Source organism: Diplotaxodon limnothrissa, linkage group LG1 (genome assembly GCF_057381915.1).
Source record: "Diplotaxodon limnothrissa isolate DT_005_m linkage group LG1, D_limnothrissa_male_GT1.1, whole genome shotgun sequence".
NCBI lineage: Eukaryota > Metazoa > Chordata > Actinopteri > Cichliformes > Cichlidae > Diplotaxodon > Diplotaxodon limnothrissa.
This window is the reverse complement of record NC_140596.1, coordinates 8,052,453-8,075,430: the sequence shown is the minus strand read 5'-3', so window position 1 is coordinate 8,075,430 and position 22,978 is coordinate 8,052,453. Positions and strand designations below refer to the sequence as shown.

At 40.3% G+C, this 22,978-nt stretch overlaps 1 protein-coding gene across 1 annotated transcript; it reads right to left on the bottom strand.

Annotated features, from left to right (window-relative positions):
- Positions 1 to 281: 281 nt before the first annotated feature.
- LOC146639355 (synaptosomal-associated protein 25-A-like) lies at positions 282 to 22,121 on the bottom strand. The gene is made up of 7 exons (XM_085352022.1): positions 22,050 to 22,121; positions 19,963 to 20,004; positions 11,616 to 11,664; positions 5,277 to 5,394; positions 2,223 to 2,342; positions 932 to 1,076; positions 282 to 350 (listed from the first exon to the last, which is right to left on the bottom strand). Exons 1-7 carry the CDS (start codon positions 22,119 to 22,121, stop codon positions 282 to 284), a joined length of 615 nt encoding a protein of 204 aa, XP_085208148.1.
- Positions 22,122 to 22,978: the final 857 nt, after the last annotated feature.

The window sequence follows — 22,978 nt, the reverse complement described above, 5'->3', positions numbered from 1 at the left end:
ACACTGACAACAAGGACTGGAAGTGATGCAGGAGTTGGATGGGCGAGCAGAGCAACGTGTGATATGTGCATGTGTGCAAAACTCTATCAGTATCACAATAAAAGCATAATTTTGCAGTGCCTGCTACTAAGCAAAGGAAGAGGGCGCCAGGTGTCGATGTTAAGGGCAGGGATAGGTTTGGTTGAGGGTTTCTTTTTTTGTTTGTTTTTGTTTGTTTTTTTGGGGGGGTGGGGGTTAGGGTGACATGGATTAAATAGGGTGAAAGCACTTTTCGCTGTAGTTTAGCCACTGCCCAACATCTTTGTGGCACGCTGGTTGGCCTCATCAATCCTGGTCTTGTTGGAATCAGCCTGAAAGAAAGAAGCACCAACTGTTATAGAGCTCAGGTAGGAAAATGTGGTCAAACCAGTGCTAAAGATTGGAGAGGGGCAAATTAAATGAAGATACTGAATGGATGGATAAAGTATGCAATGGCACGTGAATCAGGAATTCCCCATTAGTGTGTGAAATCGGGGCTAAATCTGATCAAAGTCAGCACAACTGGTTTATATCTGCTGTTATATACCCTGATGCCAAGCCTGTAATCCATTAGCCAACTTCTGTTTTTTCTATACAGTTATATTTTGCACGTATTTTTGTGTTTTATTTGCATTACATAAAATTCCAGCATTGGAACGGTCCAACTACACGTTCTGATTTTAATTCCTTTTTTCGATTTCTGTCTTTTTCTTCTTCTTCTTTTTTTTAATGTTTTGAGAAATTATAACCTAATGAGTCAGTCTAGATATATTTCAAAGCGTCATTTTTGAAGCTGACTTGTTTCCATCAAACATCATATATATTTATTATACAGATATAAAACACCATCCCATATCAAATAAACTGAATACTGTTCATGGTAGTGGCATAAAAAGCTCTGACTGTACACTACCTTGTCCATGATCCTGTCAATCTGGCGGTTCTGCGTGTCAATCTCCTGACCCATGTCCAGGGCCATGTGACGCAGGTTGCCAATGATGCCGCCCACCTGCTCCAGGTTCTCATCCATCTCATTCTCCCGAGCATCATCTGTTACCCTGAAAAATTCACAAGGTTGAAGTGAGACTGCTTATTGGCTTAAGGTCAATGGGAGCTGTTGTTGGATTGTGCTGGAGAGCATTTTAATGGAGTTAAATTGCTTCCTAAAAACATGTAATATTAATTTTAAAAAGCCCTTATCCAATCCTTATTCCTTACTAAAAGGTCTTATTCATGCAGCCCCTCAGTTTATCCATTGTCTGTGAGTCATTGTAACTCATTTGCCTCTACAGGAGGGTTTCTTTAAGTCTGGTGTGTTCTGTTTGACTGCCTCTTGCAAACCAAAGGTTTAAATAGAAGGCGGTCGGGTTTCTACCTGTGAGGAATTTCTGCTCTCACTGAAATCATATAGACAGAAAAGTAGAAAAGCCTGCCCTACTGGCACAAAGGAAATACCTGTACATGCTCTAACTTAAAATATTAGCATTATTGGTGACCATTTTCTACTGTGAAGTACGTGCACAACAGAAAATAGGTTAACACATAACACATCTGCTTTAAGAAGGAAACACTAACTACTACAGTGTTTTTGTCTCTAGTGAGAACGAAGGGTTAGAAACATCACGTTTAAAAGTACAAATGTTCACCTTTCAGACAGCAAATTACATAACTAGGTATTACTGAATGACTTTCAACATGAGGGCTGAGATCCCTCTGGTAAGCCAAAGATAGGTTTCAGGTAATTAAGCTGCGATACATAAATAAAAATAAGTTTTTGCTTTAAATGGTTAAACGCTGATATAGGTTCAAAATGTTGTCGTGGGAACTATTATTGTGTTGATATAAATATCGAATTAATGCATAATTAAAGAGATATTGCTGCAGACTGAAATGTCTCCACAGTTCGTCAGTATTTACATCTTTAAACATTAAACTGATATACAATTTGATCTGTTCCTGAGGCGAAACTCAGTTGAGAGATTACAGTCACATTGTGCATAAGGAAGGAAAACAGTTACTTAAAGAGTCACATGAACAGTCGGCTCCAGGATATGCCTCCAGTCATTACATAATTACATACATAAACACTACCACATATCTCATTTTGCACAACAACCAAACCTGAGCATTTATGCACAGAGTCAGACACAAACAAGCAAGCTTGGGGCGTACACAAACCAACACCTACACACATGAATGGTTACCTGCGGATGAAGCCCCCACTGATGGCCATCTGTTCGCGTTCGTCCACCACTCGTGCCCCCGGCTGGCTGTTCACCACTCCATCCTGGTTCCCTCCCCAGGCCTGGCCCCCGCCCTTAATCCTACCACACATACAGTTCAGTCAGAGTCAGTGTAGCTTTTTATTCTGTGTGTGTATGTTTATGTGTGTGCATGTATATGCATGTTTGTTAATGACTGAATGGTTGTGTATGTGTGTATTTGTGGGCTGGTTTGTGTATCTGAGTAAACATGTAAGGCAGCCAGTGAGTGTGAATGTGAGTAAGCAGCTTTATCCATGTGGATTTATTTCTTGCTATTTACAATCAAAACATATATATATATGAATATATGTTTAGAAGACACTGCAGATGGTTTTAAGCCAATTAGCCACCTAAAAGCAACATGCCAGCCACGTATGATAAGGTTACATACATGCATTTGCAGTCTGTTAGCAAATAATTGATCTAACATGCAGATCAATTGAATCCAACATAGTAAGCTTCAATGTGGCTTATGCAAGAAAGGAATTAAAAGTTTAAAAACAAAACTTCTCCCACAAGCACATACAGAAAAGCACAAACACTGAACACAACAAGCAGTCTCCAGACAGAAGACACACAAACACAGAGATGTAAACATGCAGTGAGGAGACATGCAAGGCAGAAACATGATATTTGACATGAAAAAGGAAAAATGTAAAAAAGGCAAAGGATCCGATACATGCTCTATCTATTAAAAGAAAGCCGTTAGATCCAATGTGATTTAAAAAAAAAAAAAAAAGCATATTAATTAAAAAAAAAAAAAATCCCTAAACATACAATGTGATCATTTTGCATGGAAGACTTGCTAAAACCAGCCCTTCATTTCATCTGGATGGATAGATCAGTAGGAGGATTCACTGCATACAGTCAAATAAGCAAATGTAATTCTTAACATTTGTTTTACAATGCTTGGAATATCTGGTAGGTGAAGATTTCCACTTAGGTAAATTTAGTTTGGTTTTCAGCCAATTACAGCCCATTTGAGGCAACACAAATTCACCCACCAGGTATTCTAGACATGCTAGAATTCTTTTTCTCATGCTATTTGACCCAGGGTTGCCATACAAACAGTCTCAATCAAATGAAACATATGACGTAACTACAGGATTACATAACTACTGGTTTACAAAAGGGAGGACCAAAGAGCCATAGAATAGACAAGCTCTGAACCCAAAAACCAAATCTTCTGGAAGCAGAATAAAGACGGATTTTAAATACACCCAAATATTAAATATTCTCCAAATGGGAAAAAGAGACTTTACTCATACATAATGACTGATGTGTTGAAGTAAAGCGAAAAGGATAGTGCTAATGTCAATGTCACTGTGTTGGACAATAATTATCTGTTGTTCAAATGTAATGTCATTTCCAGATTAGATCTAAAAATTGTTGCTTTACACACTAAAGGCAAACAAAAATACTAAAAAAAATACCAGTTAAGTAATACAGGAATAAAATCAGATATAACACAAAAATCATTTGTTTGGTTCTGTGTAATCCTTTCCTCAAAAACAAAAGAGCAAGTTTTACCCAACTCCCCATATTCATGGCTTGTACCTTTGTACATACAATGTGCATATTGTTAATCATTAAGACTTCACTTTATTCACTCCCAGGCAAATATCTGAGAAACACTTTGGGTGTAAACCAAATGAAAATAAAAAATATAATTTTCTTATATACACTTTTGGTTTGTAAGCCACTTGTATTTTCTATAGCTCTGAAATAGTATAACCATATCCAGCAAATGTATTTGTTCCAGCGTGTAGTATGCTCAGACATGACTCAGCAGCCATAGTTTGGCTGCTAAAAGGGTAGAGAACAGATCACACAGGAGTTTGGCAAAACTGACATTAGCAATCCAACTTAACTTTAAAAAGTAAATATACAGATTTAAGAACTTTAATACTGAAACAGTGGTCAGAAAAAAGAGAACAAGTTTGCCTAACTCATGCATGAGACTGTAATGTGCAGGGCAATGTTGAGGGAAGAGAGGTAGGATTCAATCTATAATCAGAGGTAAGGTTGTAAATTTTCCCAGCTTTCACTTCCTTAAATATATATATGTGTTTATAAGTGATACAATAACACCTTTAGTTACACTCTACAGAAGCATAGAGTCCTTCCTACTGTCACCAAATTCATAATTTCCTCCAAACAAATTCCTGGATCACTGGGGGTTGCTCTCTAATATTGTAGGGTCTTGAACTGACATGGATAGAGTATTTAAAAATGCAGATTTTCACCACAATGTCTGCAAAAAGGCAAATAAACACATTTCCAAAAGGCTAAATGTGAAATATAAAACTTTAACGTATGTCTCTGAACTGGAGGACCCGTCAGACTGACTGGCTGTGACTATCAAGTAACTGTGTAACCCAGGATAAGCTTTTTTTTACTTGATAACAATAACAGCCAGTAAAACAAAGTTACCCTTTTTCTTCAAAGAGTCCTATTGTTATAAAAAAGAAAAAATAGAAAAAAGCTTGGATTCATTTGAATGCACTGAGGCATAACCAATTATATATCTTTATGTAAGGAGGCGACTAACTGATTTGTTTCTTGGTTGGACTTTTACACAACGTGATGCATCATGCTGCAGGACGTTAGGGTGGGAGTTTGGGTAGGGTTTGGAGTGTTTCTGTGGCCGAGATCCTTGCAGATGCTGCTCCCTGCTGGAAGAGAATCTCTCATCCAATGTGGAATGAAGGGCTTTTGACAGCTGCTGAGGCTGGACAGAAAATACAGTGGCATCCGTATGTTGTTCATGCATGCACACATTCTCTCCCTGCAGAGTCTTAATTTAAATAATCTGTCTCACACTCGTGCATGCAATGCTGGTGCCTGTTCAGAGAGCGTGCTGTTGTGGCTGTAGGCCTGACTGCTCACACCACAGTTCACCATGCTCTACACACCAGAAGCAGGCAGATGGATAAAGAGGCAGGTAGGCAGGCACTGAAACACATGCAGTCAGGCGACATAGGCAACACCTACTTGTTACAGGGACATGAACATAGACCACAGAACTGTCCTAGATTGTTCAAATTCTTTTCTGCATCCTTCATGTCCTTATTGATTTGGTCCATCCCCTCCTCGATGCGTTCCAGTTGTTCTGATTACCAACACATTGTCATTTATCCCAGCAAAAGAACGTAAGCACATGAGAAGAGAAGAGAGGAAGAAATTGCAGGGTGGAAGGAAGGGGATGGGAGTAGAGAAGGGGGACAAAGGAGAGAAGACAAAAAAAGACATTGACTGTGACAAGAGAGACATCAGACATCACCATCACCACCACCACCACCATCACCAGCACTGGACAGGCAAGAGCGCACGACTCCTGGCCGGTACCTACTTTTTAATACATGGGCATATCAGACCACAGCATTGTCCTATATCTTTTAAATCTTTCTCGGCCTCCTTCAGGTCTGCGTTCACCTTGTTCATGCCCTCTTCCACACGATCAAGTTGTTCTGGTGAGGACAAAGGCATGAGAGTGTTGAAATAAAGTTGACTGGTTTGTATCGAGGGCTGGCGCTCTACGCTAGATTGCAAGAGGCAGACTGTGTTTTGCTAGATGCAGAAGGCAAAGCGGGCAAAAAGCATTAAAAGTATCAAATGAACTTTAATTTTTCTTCATCTGGAGCTTTCCATGTGACTTTTAATTGCATGCATTTCTCGTGATAGCCTTTTTTTCCCTACCTCCATGGGATCATCTTTTCTCAGTAAGTATTTGATGTGAGTGGTGCTGAGAATCAGTAGCAGTATGCTTCATCCAATTCTGCAAGTGTACACAAGGACATTTATTCTGCCACCTTAACTGCTTAAATATTACTGCATGTCAGTGAGAATAGAAATAGATGACAAAGAGAGTGAAAGACAGAAATTCATGGCTTAGGTGGCTGAGAAGCCTGAGATCCAAAAGGAACGAAAAGAAGAAAAAAGGATCAGAAGAGGCAGAAAGGGCCAAAAATTATTTAAAAGGTCTCAAAATATGATAGGTTAAGTACAAATTTGGACGGACTATTGTTGAAAAAAACTATTACTGTGCCTGTGTAAAGGCATATCGGAGGGTTTAACAACACAATGCCGCATGCAAAGCATTAAACAGGCTTCAGTATTAATGCCACAGAAAAAGAAGGTAATGCCATCTATAAGATAAGATAAGATAAGATAAGATAAGATAAGATAAGATAACCTTTATTAGTCCCACACGTGGGAAATTTGTTTTGTCACAGCAGGAAGTGGACAGTGCAAAAGTTATGACGCAAAAATTAGAATACAATAAGAATAAATACAGTACACAGCTGTACAGAATAGAATAAAATAATATACTATAGGTGCCACCATAGTAGTTACTCTGGTCATTCAAACTGATTGAATAATCCAGTCATGGCGCCTGCACATTTTAATAAAATCCACCAGTGTATTATTAAGACAAAAGGAAACAATGTATCGATTTTTCAGTCTCAAGCCTGGCTGTAACTGCGTGATGTAGATAGAAATGAAAGCTGTCTGACACTGAATTCACCCTACCCCATTTATAAACTGAATCCCTGGATAAGGAGGAATATCTGGTTCCAGATTAGTCTTATGATATTTAATTGAGAACACCAAGAAAATCTCTCCCGAGTTTTCTTACGTCAGTGTGATACTATTTTTGTAAAACTGCAAAATGTCTACTTAAAAAGAATTCTTCAAAGTATCCTCAGATCCAGATCAATTTCAAGAGTTAATCACGTCAAAGTTAGCCCAAGTTCCACCTCTATAAAAATTTCCTTGCAAATGAATTCATAACCTTTTAAATAATCCTGCTAATAAAATGACAGACAGAGAGGCTCAGACATATCGCTAAGCAGAAACCAATATTAGTTAAGAAAATGGAAAGGATAAACTTCAACTCTTTATTAATAAACTAGTTATTATGAACATATGTTACGGCCCTAGCTGTGCCTCCTGAAACTGCCCTTGTGTGGGCGTGGTGTTTTTCTCCGCCTCCTCCTCTCTTGCCACTCCTACCCCCTCTGTTTCTCTCACTCTCCTCTCTCCCCAGGAGACAGCTGCTCTTGGTTAGCCTGGTTTGCCACCTGAATCCAGTCAGCAATCACCTCTGAAGCTATCTAAGCTGGGGATGAGCTGTGAGCAGGGGGTTTTTCTCTGGTGTTCCCACATTGGGTGTCGCAGTTGTCGGGAGAGATCCTATAGTGTGGAAGCAGTGTGCAGTGTAACTGCTTCACGTGAGTAGTGTGGGCTTGTGGGCCTCGGCAGCAGTAAAGCTAGCTGCTGCTAGTGACAGGGTGAGCTTGTGGGCCCCTGGAAGTGCCTCCTCGTGGTGTGGAGTTTTTGTTTGGTTGTTGTGTCCTGTGTTGTTGCAACCTTTTTCCTTTTTCCAAGTGTTATCGGTAAAACGGCGTTGCCGGCTCTTTATGTTAAGATTATCTATAATAAAGACTTTTATTTACTAAGAACACCTGTCTGTTCTCCTTTCATTCTGTTCTGGACTCATTTGTTACTGGTCCCCTTACTCGTATGCCTAGACTCCTTCGGGGGGGACGTAACAACATAAATCATGACAAAATCGTTATGCATGTTCAGCCTGCAGGGGCCGCATTTATAAAACGGACTGACCTTGATTTAAATAGAAAACTCCTTCATTATTTATATATAAAACCTTTTGCAAAGTCTAGACTTATGTAAGTGATTTTCTTGCTTATGTATTGCAATTTCCGACACATATCCAAGCCTGTGAAAAGGCTGCTTGCTGAACGCAGCAGTGACACACTCCCAAGTTACATGTTTAGCTTTGTTTGTTAACTCAATGTTTAGTAGACTTTATCTTCTCTATTAGTGGCCATCGTCTGTCTTCACAAAAGGTTTAGTCTTGATTTTTTGAACACTTAGCTTCTTTAATGAATTAAAAATAACTAAATTATTTTTGTGATCTTAAAATTAAGTTCATGGATAAACACAAATGCATTTTGTTTTAAATGGCAACCCCAGATGGAAAACGTGATCGACAAAGTTTAGTGCTGTTTGCAAAAATGTCACAATTGTTAAAAACTCATCCAAGCACAGTTGTGTATAATCCATCAGCCTTGAGTCTGGTTGAATTTAGGTCACACAGCATGTAACAGCCAAGTAGGGAGGGGCTCATTAGCTGCAGTAAGACCTCCATCACAGGTGAGACATCTCTGCAAGAAATGACAAATCTCCTCCGGTGTGACCTGTGCATGAGTGTGCGTGCATGTCGTTTAGTGTCAAGTGCAAAGAGGGATTAGTCCCCGCCCAGTTTACACCTCAACAAGAGTGTACTAATTACTACAGGCATGACCAGCCCAGTGATTTTCTTTAACAGAAATATAGGAGGTAATTCTTATATCTATATGTGAAGGAGACACAAATAAATTACCATCAGTAACCAAGAGAGAAGGATAGATGGAAAAAAAGAGTGAAAAGAGAGAAGAGAAAGGCAGTGCAAGCAAGAGAGATGTAGGGTCAGGTACAGAGGACATTCGTTTAGAGGCAGAGGTAATTTAAATCTCTGCATTGATTGTTGTCCTGTTATTACAGCAGTGAGCTGTGTGCTGTGGCAAGAGTTACTCAGGGGGAAAGTAGATGTGAGGAAAGAGAGAAGAGGAAAATAGGCTATCTGTTCTCTTGACAGGCCCATTACTGTAGGCTGCTCTCTCATGCATAGAACTGCCTGCTTAAGATACAGACATATTTCCTATATGGAGGACCAGAATTAAATAACAAAATGTGATTTCACTATAAATAAAATTGAATGTGCCACGAATAACATAGTAAGATGTGACAGAACATGGTATTTTATAGTTTGCTTTGTAAATGTTTATCTGATGTTTGTCTTTAATGAGATAAATATGGTAAATGTAAAACCATTAAAAAATAATATTCACAAATAAATTCATAATTCATAAATATAAAGGGAGATAAATTAAAATGGGAGCGAAATTAAAGCACAGAAGGATTAATATAAAGCTAAATAAATACATTAGCAAAAATAAAAGTAATATTTATTTATAATATTTGACCTGAAACATTTAAGTGTGACACATACAAAAAATACGAAATCAGGACAGGGGCAAGCACTTTTTCACACTTTTTCAGCAAATGACTAAATGTTTAGATATATTTACTGGATATTAACTGTACATATTTACTGAGAATTTCTTTCTTCCTCCTTTGTTTGTTATTATAGCATTTCTGGCTGCCTGTATTTTTACTTAAAACTCTTTTACGCATAATCCATGAGCCTTGTGTCTCTACATGCATCCACGAACCAGCAGATTTTGTGGTTATTAAAGGCAGAAAAGTAGTCTTCAAATATTATTATGAAGGTTGGAAAAACATACAAATTCAGTCAGTTTCAGTATGTTATTAATTTTAACTTCTGTGGGACTCAAACCACTGACCTCTGACTGGTAGTAGCCTTCACTGAACTTCATTTTCTTCACACACTCTAATGCATGTTTCACAGAGTTTGTGCAAAAAAACCTTTCCATAGTTCTAGCACACTTTTTAAAAATAGTGAGGACTCTCTGCAAACATGGAGACTTTTTCAGAGACGATAGTGTTCATACACTTTAAAAAATTGTGGAAAAAACTCAGAACTAACATAACCATTGGTGTTAAACAGTAAGAGGTCTTATTTCTATCTATAAGCAAAGTGTTTCATTCATGCAGTCAAGCTAACATGCTAACTGTGTCCATTTAAAACTAAAGCCACACACACAATGTTTTGCTGTTGTAATGTTTAGCTCTTTAATTTCAGCTCTACTCAGTTTACACTTTTTTTTAAGTGAATCTTAATAAATTGTCACATGGACTGTTTCATTCACTGTATTCTTCATTCTAAACAGGTTTTGCAAAGCTAGTGCTTAGAGCTTCCAGTTAAGCTAGCTAGTTGAGCCACACATGATGGTTACTGGGTGTCTGCACAACTGGCACAACAACATGTATTACATCATGCATAAAATCTCCAGTTACACTTATAACTAGGTTATGTTTGAGTTTGAAAACAGCTGGAGTTACTACGCTCTGACAGTCCGCATGTGTTAATTAATACTTCAGAGTGATGTACATGTGTGTAGTTTGCGGACAAACAGTGAAGGGATTTATAATCCCTACTTTGAGGGTAAACATCCATGATTTCCATTAATCTAAGTGGCTTTCAAAAGTAATGGTAATCCACCCAGAGTTATGTACCAAGTATTAAGAAATAAAAATACTATACTATACTACTATAATACTTTTTTCCCTCTAAATTTGACTTTGTTGTGAAGTGCGTTCAGCTGTTTTGCTCACTGAAAATCTTAAAATGAAGAATCTCCACAGAAAATCATTATTTGTTTGACTTGCTCCCAAGTTACGTAGACAAAAACAGGCCGGAAAAGGCTCTTCTTGAGTCATAGAGTAAATCTCCCAAAAATGACTTTGGTAAGACACATTATCTGTCACTGACTGACCTCTGAACATTTAGACCTGACAATCAGGTGAACCGCAAACATGTTAGCTTGGTTTAACAGAGCAAAGTAAAACATGTACTTAACATACAGCTAAGAAAGAATCCAAGTTTTAATTCATAAGGTGTAGGGCTGCAATGATTGTGAAATGTGGGCTAACATCAATGTGTAGTGTTAAACTGACTAACAGCTGATGCCTGTTTATGTTGTTATCAACCACTGCCTTTGACAAATCTCATGATATCTGAAGTGGATGGTGAACAACGAGGGGAATATCAGCCTGCATCAAAGCTCAGCTGATGAATTGGTGCATAAACATAAACATGTGACTGAGAAAAGGGCATGAAAGTGTAATACAGGGAGGCAAAGCAGAAGGCAAGCTCAGCAGCACATTCCAGTATACTCCGTTAATCAAATGTAACTTTTTCTTACAATTGTGGCTTCCGCCACTGATAAAAAAAAAGTGTTGTGCTGCAGTCAGTTTTACAGTGATTCTGTTGTTTTGGTTTGTATTTTTAAAAAGTCGCATCCCTAAAAGCCAAACTTAATCAATGTTTAGTTCAGCCTGAAATTATGGAAAGAGAAAGCCAAGAAGAAGAAGCCAAGGTTGATCTAGAAGAAGTAAAAGTTGCAAAGGGTCTCCGAACCTGTGGGAACCCCTTCATTTCACTTTTCCCTGTGCAGGTCTGCTGTAAGACCATAAATGTCATTATTTTTCCTTAAACTTGGTCTGAGAATCTAGAGTGTTATACTGGATGTACTGATGACGACTCTCCGATTGTACACCGTGAAACTGCAGCAAGAGAGAATCAGGAGCAGAGCAGATAAAAGTGATCTCTCCCTGTCAACTTACCTCCCTGCTCATCCAACATGACGAGAGTCCTGATGCCAGCATCTTTACTCTAACAGACAGACAGAAGGAGAGGTAAGAAGACGACAGCAGAGAAGAGAAGTGAAAGGAAGAAGAGAAATAAAGTTGACAGATGAGTGAAGGTCAGCAGAGCAGAACAGAGCAAAGCTATCAAAGCAGCAGCAAAGGTGGGTCAAATTGCAATCTGAAATCACATTTTTGAAACTGATCCTGAGAGGCACAGCAGAAAACAGCAGGGACATTTTGACAGCTTCTTGCTTTACAAAACTGCTCCTATGTCTGTGTGCTAAATATAAAGATTAAAGCAGATGATCGGCTAGTCTGCTCCGTCCAAAGGTGACAAAAACGCACCTCTGAAAGAAAACCTGATATTTTTATCTTTTAAAATGGGATAAAAGATATTTAAGCAACTTTCAGATGGGTTCGGGGTACAGCTGTCTCCCCCAAAGGAGTAGTGCACCCCACTGAACTGCACAAAATAGGGCAGGGATAGCTCAGTAGGTAAAGTGGTCGCCCCGTGATTGGAAGGTCAAGGGTTTGAATCCACTGAACGGCTACCCTGAGGTACCCCTGAGCAGGTCCCTACACACTGCTCCCCAGGCGCTGGATTGGTGGCTGTACACTGCTTCAATGAGTGAATGGGTTAAATGCAGAGAGTAATTTCCCTACAGGGGATTAATAAAGTATACATTAAAATGTTTTGTGCTTTTTTTTAGTTGTAGCTCGAGAAATATGGTAAAGGAACTGATCGGACTTCCAAATGTCCAAAATACAAAACTAATTGTGTCTAACGTTGTGTAAAAAGCAGGAATCATGAAGGAACCAAAGGATCTGCTACAAACATCCTACTGTCAGGCACCACAGGACGCCCCCAGAGGTCCCACAACAATGTGTGAACAGGCCAGGAAGCAAAACAAAACCCATTACAATTTTTTGGCTGTTTGCTGTGCTGATATGTCTGTACAAAGTATCCATCTTTTGTGTATTTAGTTACATATGTTAAAAAGTTTACACATTTAGAATAAATCAGTCACAAATCAGTCGTATCACTGAAATTGATCCACATCTATATCAATGCTGAAAAAGACTGGGTCTGCATGGGTCTGTATGAGTAAAGTTAAACTGGATGAGGAAATTTTTCTCAGTATAAATAACATTAAAAGACAAAAAACATGAGTTTTGATGAAAGAAATTGATAATTCTTAGCATCGCATTCAGCTGTGCCAAAGTTTGCAGATACACTTGCATAAACCCTATGGGAGGGCGGCTTGTTTCCCCAAGAGGGCTCATGGGAAATCATGCGAGGGCAGCCATGGCCTCAGAACTACAGGACAGGATATCTGACCTCGCCAATTGGCAGAGTCTCACGCGGTGACATCACTTCTTTCTGCATGGCTAGTTAAGGACACATGCTCACAGAGTATCAGGACTTTTTCACACTTCACTGTGAGTCATAAAGTCACAGGATACTGTCCCCCCACCCACACAAAAATTTTCTACCCAATGAACAGATAAGGCGCTTTCTTTCTTTGCACTTTGTTTTGATGTTAACCATTTGTAAATATGTGAAGAAGACCTCATTTGATATATTTCTAAGCATATAAAGTCAACTCGTGAAGTAGGAAGAATAAAAATAATGTGATATCTTAAAGGTGAACTTATTTTAAGCTTCTTAGAGGCTCAGTGCTGCATTTGTATCAGTTACAGTCCTTCAGATAAACACAGCTGGTATTGATCTTTCATTCACATTTGCACTTTGCTGTCTGGCTTACCGGTGTGTTTAAATGTGATGCTAAAGGGTCCTTATGTTGGAATCCACACAAGATTAATTGTAAGGACAGATCCAGCATACTATTGCTACAGGTGCCAAAGGACACTTTGTGCATACTTGTTGCACAACTGTATTTAACACCCTCTCATTAGTTTAATCTGTAACAGTACTTTGAAATAATAAAAAATATGCATATTTTGAAACTATTTAAAAGGCCATGTTCAGAGATGGGCTGGGGTACAAACACACGGGAAACACACAGCAACCTGCATGGCATTTTTTTCTAAATTAATTTGGTTACATTAGGCGCTAAAACTACTTGGCTAGAGTTGAGAAAAAAACATGATTTGCATAACCACACTTTACTTCCAGCTCACATGGCACATAAAGGTACCTCGATACTAGTCTGGTCTAATCTAGCCTAAATAATAAAGGTCATAATTAAAAAGCTTCATCAAACTAGCTATGGGATTGCTTTCTGCCCCTCACAATACCGCTGATGCATTTCACGTATTTACCTTGTGATTCAATAACGATACCACAATAACGGCTGAAAACATGGGTTGTTAGTTTGTGGGTTGAAGTGAGTGTACCTCATTGGTAAAACTATTAGTTATACGTCTATTTAGGCTTAGATTATAATTTACAATTCATATCACTTCACTAATAAAAACAGCTTGTATGAATACAAAATAGCATGTTCATCTTGTGTAGTTTACTCTCCGACTTAAGGCCTGACACCGCTCATCAAATCGGATCTCCATCCATCCATCCATCTTCATCCGCTTTGTCCGGGGCCGGGTCGCGGGGGCAGCAGCCTAAGCAAAGAGGCCCAGACCTCCCTCTCCCCAGCCACCTCCTCCAGCTTATCCGGGGGAATACCAAGGCGTTCCCAGGCCAGCCGAGAGATATAATCTCTCCAGCGTGTCCTGGGTCTGCCCCGGGGCCTCCTCCCGGTGGGACATGCCTGGAACACCTCACCCAGGAGGCGCCCAGGGGGCATCCTTGTCAGATGCCCGAACCACCTCAGCTGGCTCCTTTCGATGTGGAGCAGCAGCTGCTCTACTCTGAGCCCCTCCCGGATGGCCGAACTTCTCACCCTATCTCTAAGGGAGAGGCCAGCCACCCTTCGGAGGAAGCTCATTTCTGCCGCTTGTATCCGCGATCTCGTTCTTTCGGTCACTACCCACAGCTCGTGGCCATAGGTGAGGGTAGGGACGTAGATCGACCGGTAAATTGAGAGCTTCGCTTTTACACTCAGCTCCCTCTTCACCACGACGGACCGGTGCAGCGTCCGCATTACTGCAGCTGCAGCCCCAATCCGTCTGTCGATCTCCGGCTCCCTTCTCCCATCACTCGCGAACAAGACCCCGAGATACTTGAACTCCTCCACTTGGGGCAGGAACTCATCCCCGACCCAGAGTGGGCACTCCACCCTTTTCCGGCTGAGAACCATGGCCTCAGATTTGGAGGTGCTGATCCTCATTCCCGCTGCTTCACACTCGGCTGCGAACCGTTCCAGTGCGAGCTGGAGGCCTTCACCCGATGAAGCCAACAGAACCACATCATCTGCAAAAATCAGAGATGAGATTCTGAGGCCACCAAAGCGAAAGCCCTCCGCCACTTGGCTGCGCCTAGAAATCCTGTCCATAAAAATTATGAACAGAACCGGAGACAAAGGGCAGCCCTGGCGGAGCCCATCACCCACCAGGAATGAGTCCGACTTATTGCCGGCAATGCGAACCAAGCTCTTGCAACGGTTGTATAGGGATCGAATGGCCCGTAGCAATGGGCCAGACACCCCATACTCCCGCAGCACCTCCCACAGGACACCCCGAGGGACACGGTCGAATGCCTTCTCCAAGTCCACAAAACACATGTAGACTGGTTGGGCAAACTCCCATGCACCCTCAAGTATCCTGGAGAGGATAAAGAGCTGGTCCAGTGTTCCGCGACCAGGACGAAAACCGCATTGTTCCTCCTGTATCCGAGGTTCGACTAACGGACGAACTCTCCTTTCCAGCACCCTGGCATAGACTTTCCCAGGGAGGCTGAGGAGTGTGATCCCCCTGTAGTTGGAACACACCCTCCGGTCCCCTTTCTTAAAGATGGGGACCACCACCCCGGTCTGCCAGTCCACAGGTACTGCCCCTGATCTCCACGCAACATTGCAGAGGCGTGTCAACCAGGACAGCCCTACAACGTCCAGAGCCTTCAGGAACTCGGGGCGGACCTCATCAACACCAGGGGCTCTGCCACCAAGGAGTTGTTTAACTGGCTCAGTGACCTCGCCCCCGGAAATTGGCGGGTCATTCCCCTCATCCCCAGACTCTGCTTCCTCCTCGGAAGACGTGTCAGTGGGATTAAGGAGGTCCTCGAAGTATTCCTTCCACCGCCTGACAATTTTCTCAGTCGACGTCAGCAGCGCTCCGCCAGCACTATTCACAGTGCAGGTAGAGCACCGCTTTCCCCTCCTGAGACGTCTGACGGTTTGCCAGAATCTCTTCGAGGCAGTCCGAAAGTCTTTTTCCATGGCCTCTCCGAACTCCTCCCACACCCGAGTTTTTGCTTCAGCCACTGCCCGAGCCACATTCCGCTTGGCCTGTCGATACCTGTCGGCTGCCTCCGGAGTCCCACAGGCTAACCAAGCCCGATAGTTCTCCTTCTTCAGCCTGGTGGCTCCCTTCACCTCTGGTGTCCACCATTTGGTTCGGGGATTACCACCACGGCAGGCACCAACCACCTTGCGGCCGCAGCTCAATGCAGCAGCTTCGGCAATGGAGACGCTGAACATGGTCCATTCGGACTCAATGTCCCCAGTCTCCCTCGGAATGCTGTTGAAGCTCTGCCGGAGGTGTGCGTTGAATATCTCGCGGACTGGGGCCTCTGCTAGACGTTCCCAGCACACCCTCACTACGCGTTTAGGTGCACCAGGTCTGTCCAGCGGATCTCTTGTGTTATTATCTGCTTCACAGAGACACTGAAATCCAATTTTATGTCCTTCACAGATTTCTTTATATCCATCTGTTTATCGTTCACATTTCCCCTCGTCTGATCTACTCGTGTTCATCTCCGTCTTTCATTCTTTTACTTCATTTCCACCGCTCTCATCTGCTTTGTTCACGTATCACAAACCAAGGAGCAGTTTTTCATTTCTCTTCCTACAGGCCTGACATGACGATAACATCTTTCATAAAGACTTTAATAATCTGCGGGTCCTCGTTTATGAAACCTTTTCAAGTTGCTGCATGAGTTTATTCTTCTCTCTACATCGCTCCGCTGCTGCTACAGGATTGTTATTATTGTTATTTAGATGATACATTTACCACTTCGCTGTTAATCAGTGAATTTCAAAATCAAAGAAAAGTAAAACCTTAAGAGTTTTGCAGAAAACAAACAGCCTGTTCAGCTTTTTTTAAACCACAAAGTCTAATAGTTTTCAGTTATTTAAAGAGCATTTGCAGATGATTTCCACATCACCTACCAGCGTCATGTTATATCACACTACATGACGTAATGTTTTCCTGCCAGTGACTACCAGGCACAGTGAAATCTTCTACAATGTCCGACATGAGTTGTTCAATACACATTAGAGGTTTCTTACTACACTCTGCTATGACATTGTGTAATGTGATGTGTTTGCACCAAGATAATGGTACAGGTCTGGGTTTATTTCTGTCCTTCACATTAGCAGTGGCCTATTTAAGCTACAAACCGCACTTCAGTCTGCCTGGCTGGCCCTTCTGAGCCAAGCTCTCCTTACACACTTTCACTCAGTTTGTGGGTTCGCATGGAGGGCCAGCCACATTAAGAGCTCTTTCCAACCAACTAGACTTAATTGAAGTGCCTTAAAAACCCTCCAAGTCTGCACTAATGCAGGTTTACTAACCACACTTTTACATCTGATATGGAGGAAACTGTGCACTTACAAGTATTAATTCAGTTTGGTTATTTACTGTCTCAGCGATAAAAAATAGCCTTCATCTAAAAGTGGAGTTTTGTTTTTGTGTTTCTAAATGCCAATATTAAAGAAAAAGGAAGACGAAAAATAATGACGCAGGATCATTTTGAAAATCATGTTAACACCTGAATTCAGAGTAGATGCTGAAAAGCCACATAATTATATAACAGCTGTGCAGAGGTTTGTCTTCTGCTTTTATACCTTTGCTCGTCTGTTTTCACCCTGTCTATGTCTTCTTCACCTGATCTACTGGCTGACTCTCTTTGTACAAACAGTCATTTTATTGTGTCTGTCTCGCTCATTTATCAGTCATTAAAACAAAACAGCGCTCATGTCGCTCATTGCTCCTGTCCAATTTGCACGAGACAACGACATATTACATCACCGACTGTAAGTGGCAGAAAATTAATGGCTCAGGAATAATAATGATGAATTGACTGGAAATTTTTACAACTGGAAATTAAACATCTGAGCATAAAAGGGGAACTTAGTCAGAAAAGCAGCCTAAGATTTTATTCTGGGATCTTGAAGATGGATGCAAGTTTATTTTAATTATATACTTTCCTGACTATTAGCTTCTGTCATTTTATATCTTCTCCGCTCCCTCAACAGACACTCGCCTGATTTACTCATCTATCCTGTTTTTGGTCTTTGGTTTGAATATGTCATGACTTTCAATACACATGTGGCTCATACTGAAGATAGAAATAAATTATCTGAGCTAAAACTACACATACGTCAGTGACTGTGACTAATCTGTAGGATGGTGCCAGAAAAAAGTGAATGTTCAGATTTATTATACAAGGTTGTTTTTTAATCTGTCAGTTTCTGTTGTTTTAATAATAAAGAAAATAATTATTTTAATAAGTAGGATTACTTCAATAAGTGGGATTATCCTTCAAAATGCATCATTTTTCAAATCATAGCTACCCTACAAATAACACTTAATCTTTACAGAAGAAGCACACACTGTAGAACCAAATTAATACAGTATCAGCATGCTAACCCTTCAGGGACACATATTTAATTTCTTTCGATGTGAATGAAAAGCTTGGTATGTAGAGTAGGTCTCCCAAAGGACTTCCATTTGTCACTCATGGCTTTCTCTCATTAGACATGGTCATTTGTCCAGGGGTTAGTGTGAAGCCATGTCTCCATTTCTGCAGCCAGTGTGAATACACCGATAACTAAAGGACATATGAACAGCTGTTTATTGCGTTCATCTTGGTAGCACTTAAAGCTAGAATATCCTGCTGACATGTAAGCTAAAAGTAAAAACAACAATATCTTGTTTTTTTTCCTGGCTCAATGGAATGACAAGTAATTTAGGCATCGTAGGTAATTCAAATGATACTGTACCATAAGAGAGAAATCTAAATAAGTATAGATTTGGAACTATATATATACATATATATATACATATATACATATATATATATATACATATATACACACATATATATATACACACATATATATATATACACACATATATACATATACACACACACATACATATACACACACACACATATATATATATATATATATATATATATATATATATATATATATATATATATATACATACGTGTGTGTGTGTGTGTGTGTGTGTGTGTGTGTGTGTGTGTGTGTGTGTGTGTGTGTGTGTGTGTGAATATTTTTTTCAGCAACAAGAAGAACAAGGATTCTTTCAAACAGAGCTCTGATCTCAACATCTTAGGGTCAGTCTGGATCACACAAAAACACAGAAAACACTGGTGCAGCTTAAATTCACTGTGACAAACTGCAGAGTTCTCCAAATATTGACCTCCTGATTAAGTTAGTGTACTTCAGCAAGTGTTCAGCGCTTGGCATCCTGCTATTTTTAGATCCCTCTGTTGAGAGTCTTGTTCTGACCACTTGTGCATTTGTGAAACTTAATCCATCAAACTCATCTAACTTGTTTGTTGAGGATCATCTGTTATGATAAATGTTGATCCACAGGCTAAACAGCAGTCGTCATTGAAACAATCAATGGGTTCAAAGCCTCAGAATCAGGTCAGTAGTGCAAACAGGAGCACAGTTATCGTTCTTCCAGGCTTACAAGCCTGATGGACGACATTTATTGCAAGCCATTTTAACTGTGAGGTGTGCCATAGCTATCACACAGCATGTTGACAACATTTTCTGGCCACACTAGCACACCTAGTGTTCATCACTGTCCTACTCAAGCAAATCTTTTGTCCTTTGCTCAGAATTGTTTAAGGATTGCTATTGTGACACAGTGGAGGAGCTCTACCATGCACTGGACATGCACAAGTGCAAGTCCTCAAAAGAAGAAGAGGAGGTCCATCAGGTATTTAAGTACAGGGTCAAAGAATACTACTTTGTGGAAGTTATAGAAAGTTTAGTAGGCCAAGTGTAGATCTTTTGGGACTGACTAACCAAGTAAATCCATGTGAAAACTCAACCTTAGACATTAAGCAGAAGCACAGGCGAGGGGCATGTACAAGAACAAGAAGATCTCACAGTTCTGGTAAATCAGCTTCTCTCTCTCTCTCTCATGTCTTTTGTATCTGTTAATGTGATGTGTGTCATTGAATCACTGGACTCACCTCCTCCACAAGAGCCAGCATGCGCCGAGTACTCTCCAGAGACTGCAGGGAGAGTAAGAGAAAGATTAGCAAAGGATTAACTTAGAGTCCAAAGGAGAGCAAACACAGACACACGGTGTGGCACCTGTAACAAATTTCTCAACAACATCTCAGTGTGTTAACGTAGAAAATGTATTAAAAACATAAGGTGGAAAGGGAGAACGGAGGACCACTAATATGGTAAGACGAATGAGTGTCACTCAGTAATATAGTTACACCTAGATGTTCCTCTCCTCTTGTCTGATTCCATGATTCCTACTGTTATTTGCTTTGCCTCCTGTTGCTCTATCAATCTAACGTTCCACCCATTTCTCCTCTTTTCCTTTCCTCTATTCCCATCACTGGCCCTACATTATCTCCTCATGAATGTTTAATAATGCCATTTGAGCTGATCCATTATTCTGCAGCATGGAATTATCTGCTCTTCCTGAGCTCCTCTCATCTCATTAAAAAAGGGCAGAGTTCTTCCTTATCCAAAAAAAGCACTTTCTTGATGAAAGATTCTTAGAGCTCCAAATGCTGAAACAAGCTGAGGTCACTTTAGCAGCTGTATCTGTCAGCTTGCAGGCTTTGGAGATACATTTGTGTCCTTATGAGAACGGTCCATTTTCAAATGTCAAATTATAATTGGAATGTCACAGAAAAATCCGTTTTTACTGGAGATTTCAGTTTTTATGCTTGTTCCCTGTTTATGTGGTAACTTTGCCAGTGAGCTACATTATCATTAGTTAAAACTTGGCGCTGTTGCCTGAAGGAGTTCTCTGCATGTTTGTAGCTGATGTAAGTGATTAATTACAAAGTAAATTTTTAAACAATAGCTCATAAATAGCAGAATGATTTGGAATCGCAGTGTTTCACACAGAGCTGGATTGTTTTTACTTTGTATTTAAAGATGCAGAGGGCACAGGCTTGTTCTCGTAAATAAATTATTCACGATAAAATTTACAGTTATTGTAAATAATATTCATCATCCTGTGAATGGACTACAGATCCACCATCTTAGATACAGTTGGCAACAGTAGTCCTTATTCTGCTCTGCAGCCTCGATTAGCTTCAACGTAGCAGCACATGAAATACATTAGGTTCATAATTTATCGGACAAAGACGCAGGTTTTATGGTTTTTCCTGAAAACCACCACAGGTGAGTTTAAATCAAATAACCATGGTGTGATTTAAGTGCAGTCTTTGAGTCTGCACAACAAAAAGAAAAAGAACGACGTCTTTCAGTCTGCACTGTTTGATTTAAAATCCAACTGTGTCTTTGTTCTACAAATTATGGACCTAACTGCATAAAAGAGGCAGTGCTACTGTTGCCAGTTGTTGTCTGGATGGTGGAGTTGGAGTCTGACAGCTAACAGTTCAATCTATCTGGACCACAGAGAAACACTAGATAGAAAGGAACAGCGTCAGCCAATAATGGGCTAAATTGAATGGATCTTCATTTCACACTGACAGAAAAATAGAGAATAGATTGTAATAAATATTCAGGCAGCTGTCAATATTGCAGGAAAGCAGCAATTTATATCTATGAGAAATATTACAGTGTAACTGTCACATATTGTAAATTAAAGATAAAAAATATACTCTATTATACTACTACTATATATTTTCAGCCTTATAGGAAATATTTTTTCTGTAAATCCCATCTCTTTAAAGTGGATTTATTCTGCTCATTTTCACTTATATAGTTTTATTCTTTTAGAGTAGCTTTGGATTTGATTCTCAGTTGCATCTAATCCTCAGTTTTAGCTCCAGTCTCTTCAAAGCCAGGCTCCAGCTTTCTTCTGATTGGCTATCCTGTGTTTATAAATGGTTTAAACAGCAGGTGGGTGGGGCTTATGCGTCCAGAGGAGAGGAGAACACCTAGTATATACATATTTAGGATATCATTTTTCACTGGCATGATACAGAGCCACAAATATGAAAAAAACTGTCTGATCATGAGCTTTTAGAGGAGTCTTAAGAAACAACAATGTGTAGAACAGAAATGAAAAACACTTTAACAACAACAACAAAAACCTCTAAAAAACATGTTTCTCTTACTGTACCTCATCAGCTATCTGGTCTGCACGTGTCTGCAGATCGGCCAGCTCATTGCGCATGTCCGATTCGTCTGCCATGACGACTGTTGTACTTTGACGTCAAAGAAGAAAAACTAGAAAAATAGAGAGAAGAAGAAGGGGAGAAGCAGGGTTAGTGCACCAACAACACAACAAAATCTATTGCACAAAAGATGCTTTGAACAGCAGACAAATCACAGGGAAGAATCTGATTTCTGAAAGTAAGTTGTTGTTCAAATTAAAAAGCAAAACAAAACAAAGAGACACATGATGCTGTCATTAGTGGGAGTGTTTTTGCTTCAGGACTCAGCCCAAGTTTGAGTGACCTCTGAGTTGGAAGGATTATCTACAGTGGGGCAAAAAAGTATTTAGTCAGCCACCGATTGTGCAAGTTCCCCCACCTAAAATGATGACAGAGGTCAGTAATTTGCACCAGAGGTACACTTCAACTGTGAGAGACAGAATGTGAAAAAAAAAAATCCATGAATTCACATGGTAGGATTTGTAAAGAATTTATTCGTAAATCAGGGTGGAAAATAAGTATTTGGTCAATAACAAAAATACAACTCAATACTTTGTAACATAACCTTTGTTGGCAATAACAGAGGTCAAACGTTCACTATAGGTCTTTACCAGGTTTGCACACACAGTAGCTGGTATTTTGGCCCATTCCTCCATGCAGATCTTCTCGAGAGCAGTGATGTTTTGGGGCTGTCGCCGAGCAACACGGACTTTCAACTCCCGCCACAGATTTTCTATGGGGTTGAGGTCTGGAGACTGGCTAGGCCACTCCAGGACTTTCAAATGCTTCTTACGGAGCCACTCCTTTGTTGCCCGGGCGGTGTGTTTTGGATCATTGTCATGTTGGAAGACCCAGCCTCGTTTCATCTTCAAAGTTCTCACTGATGGAAGGAGGT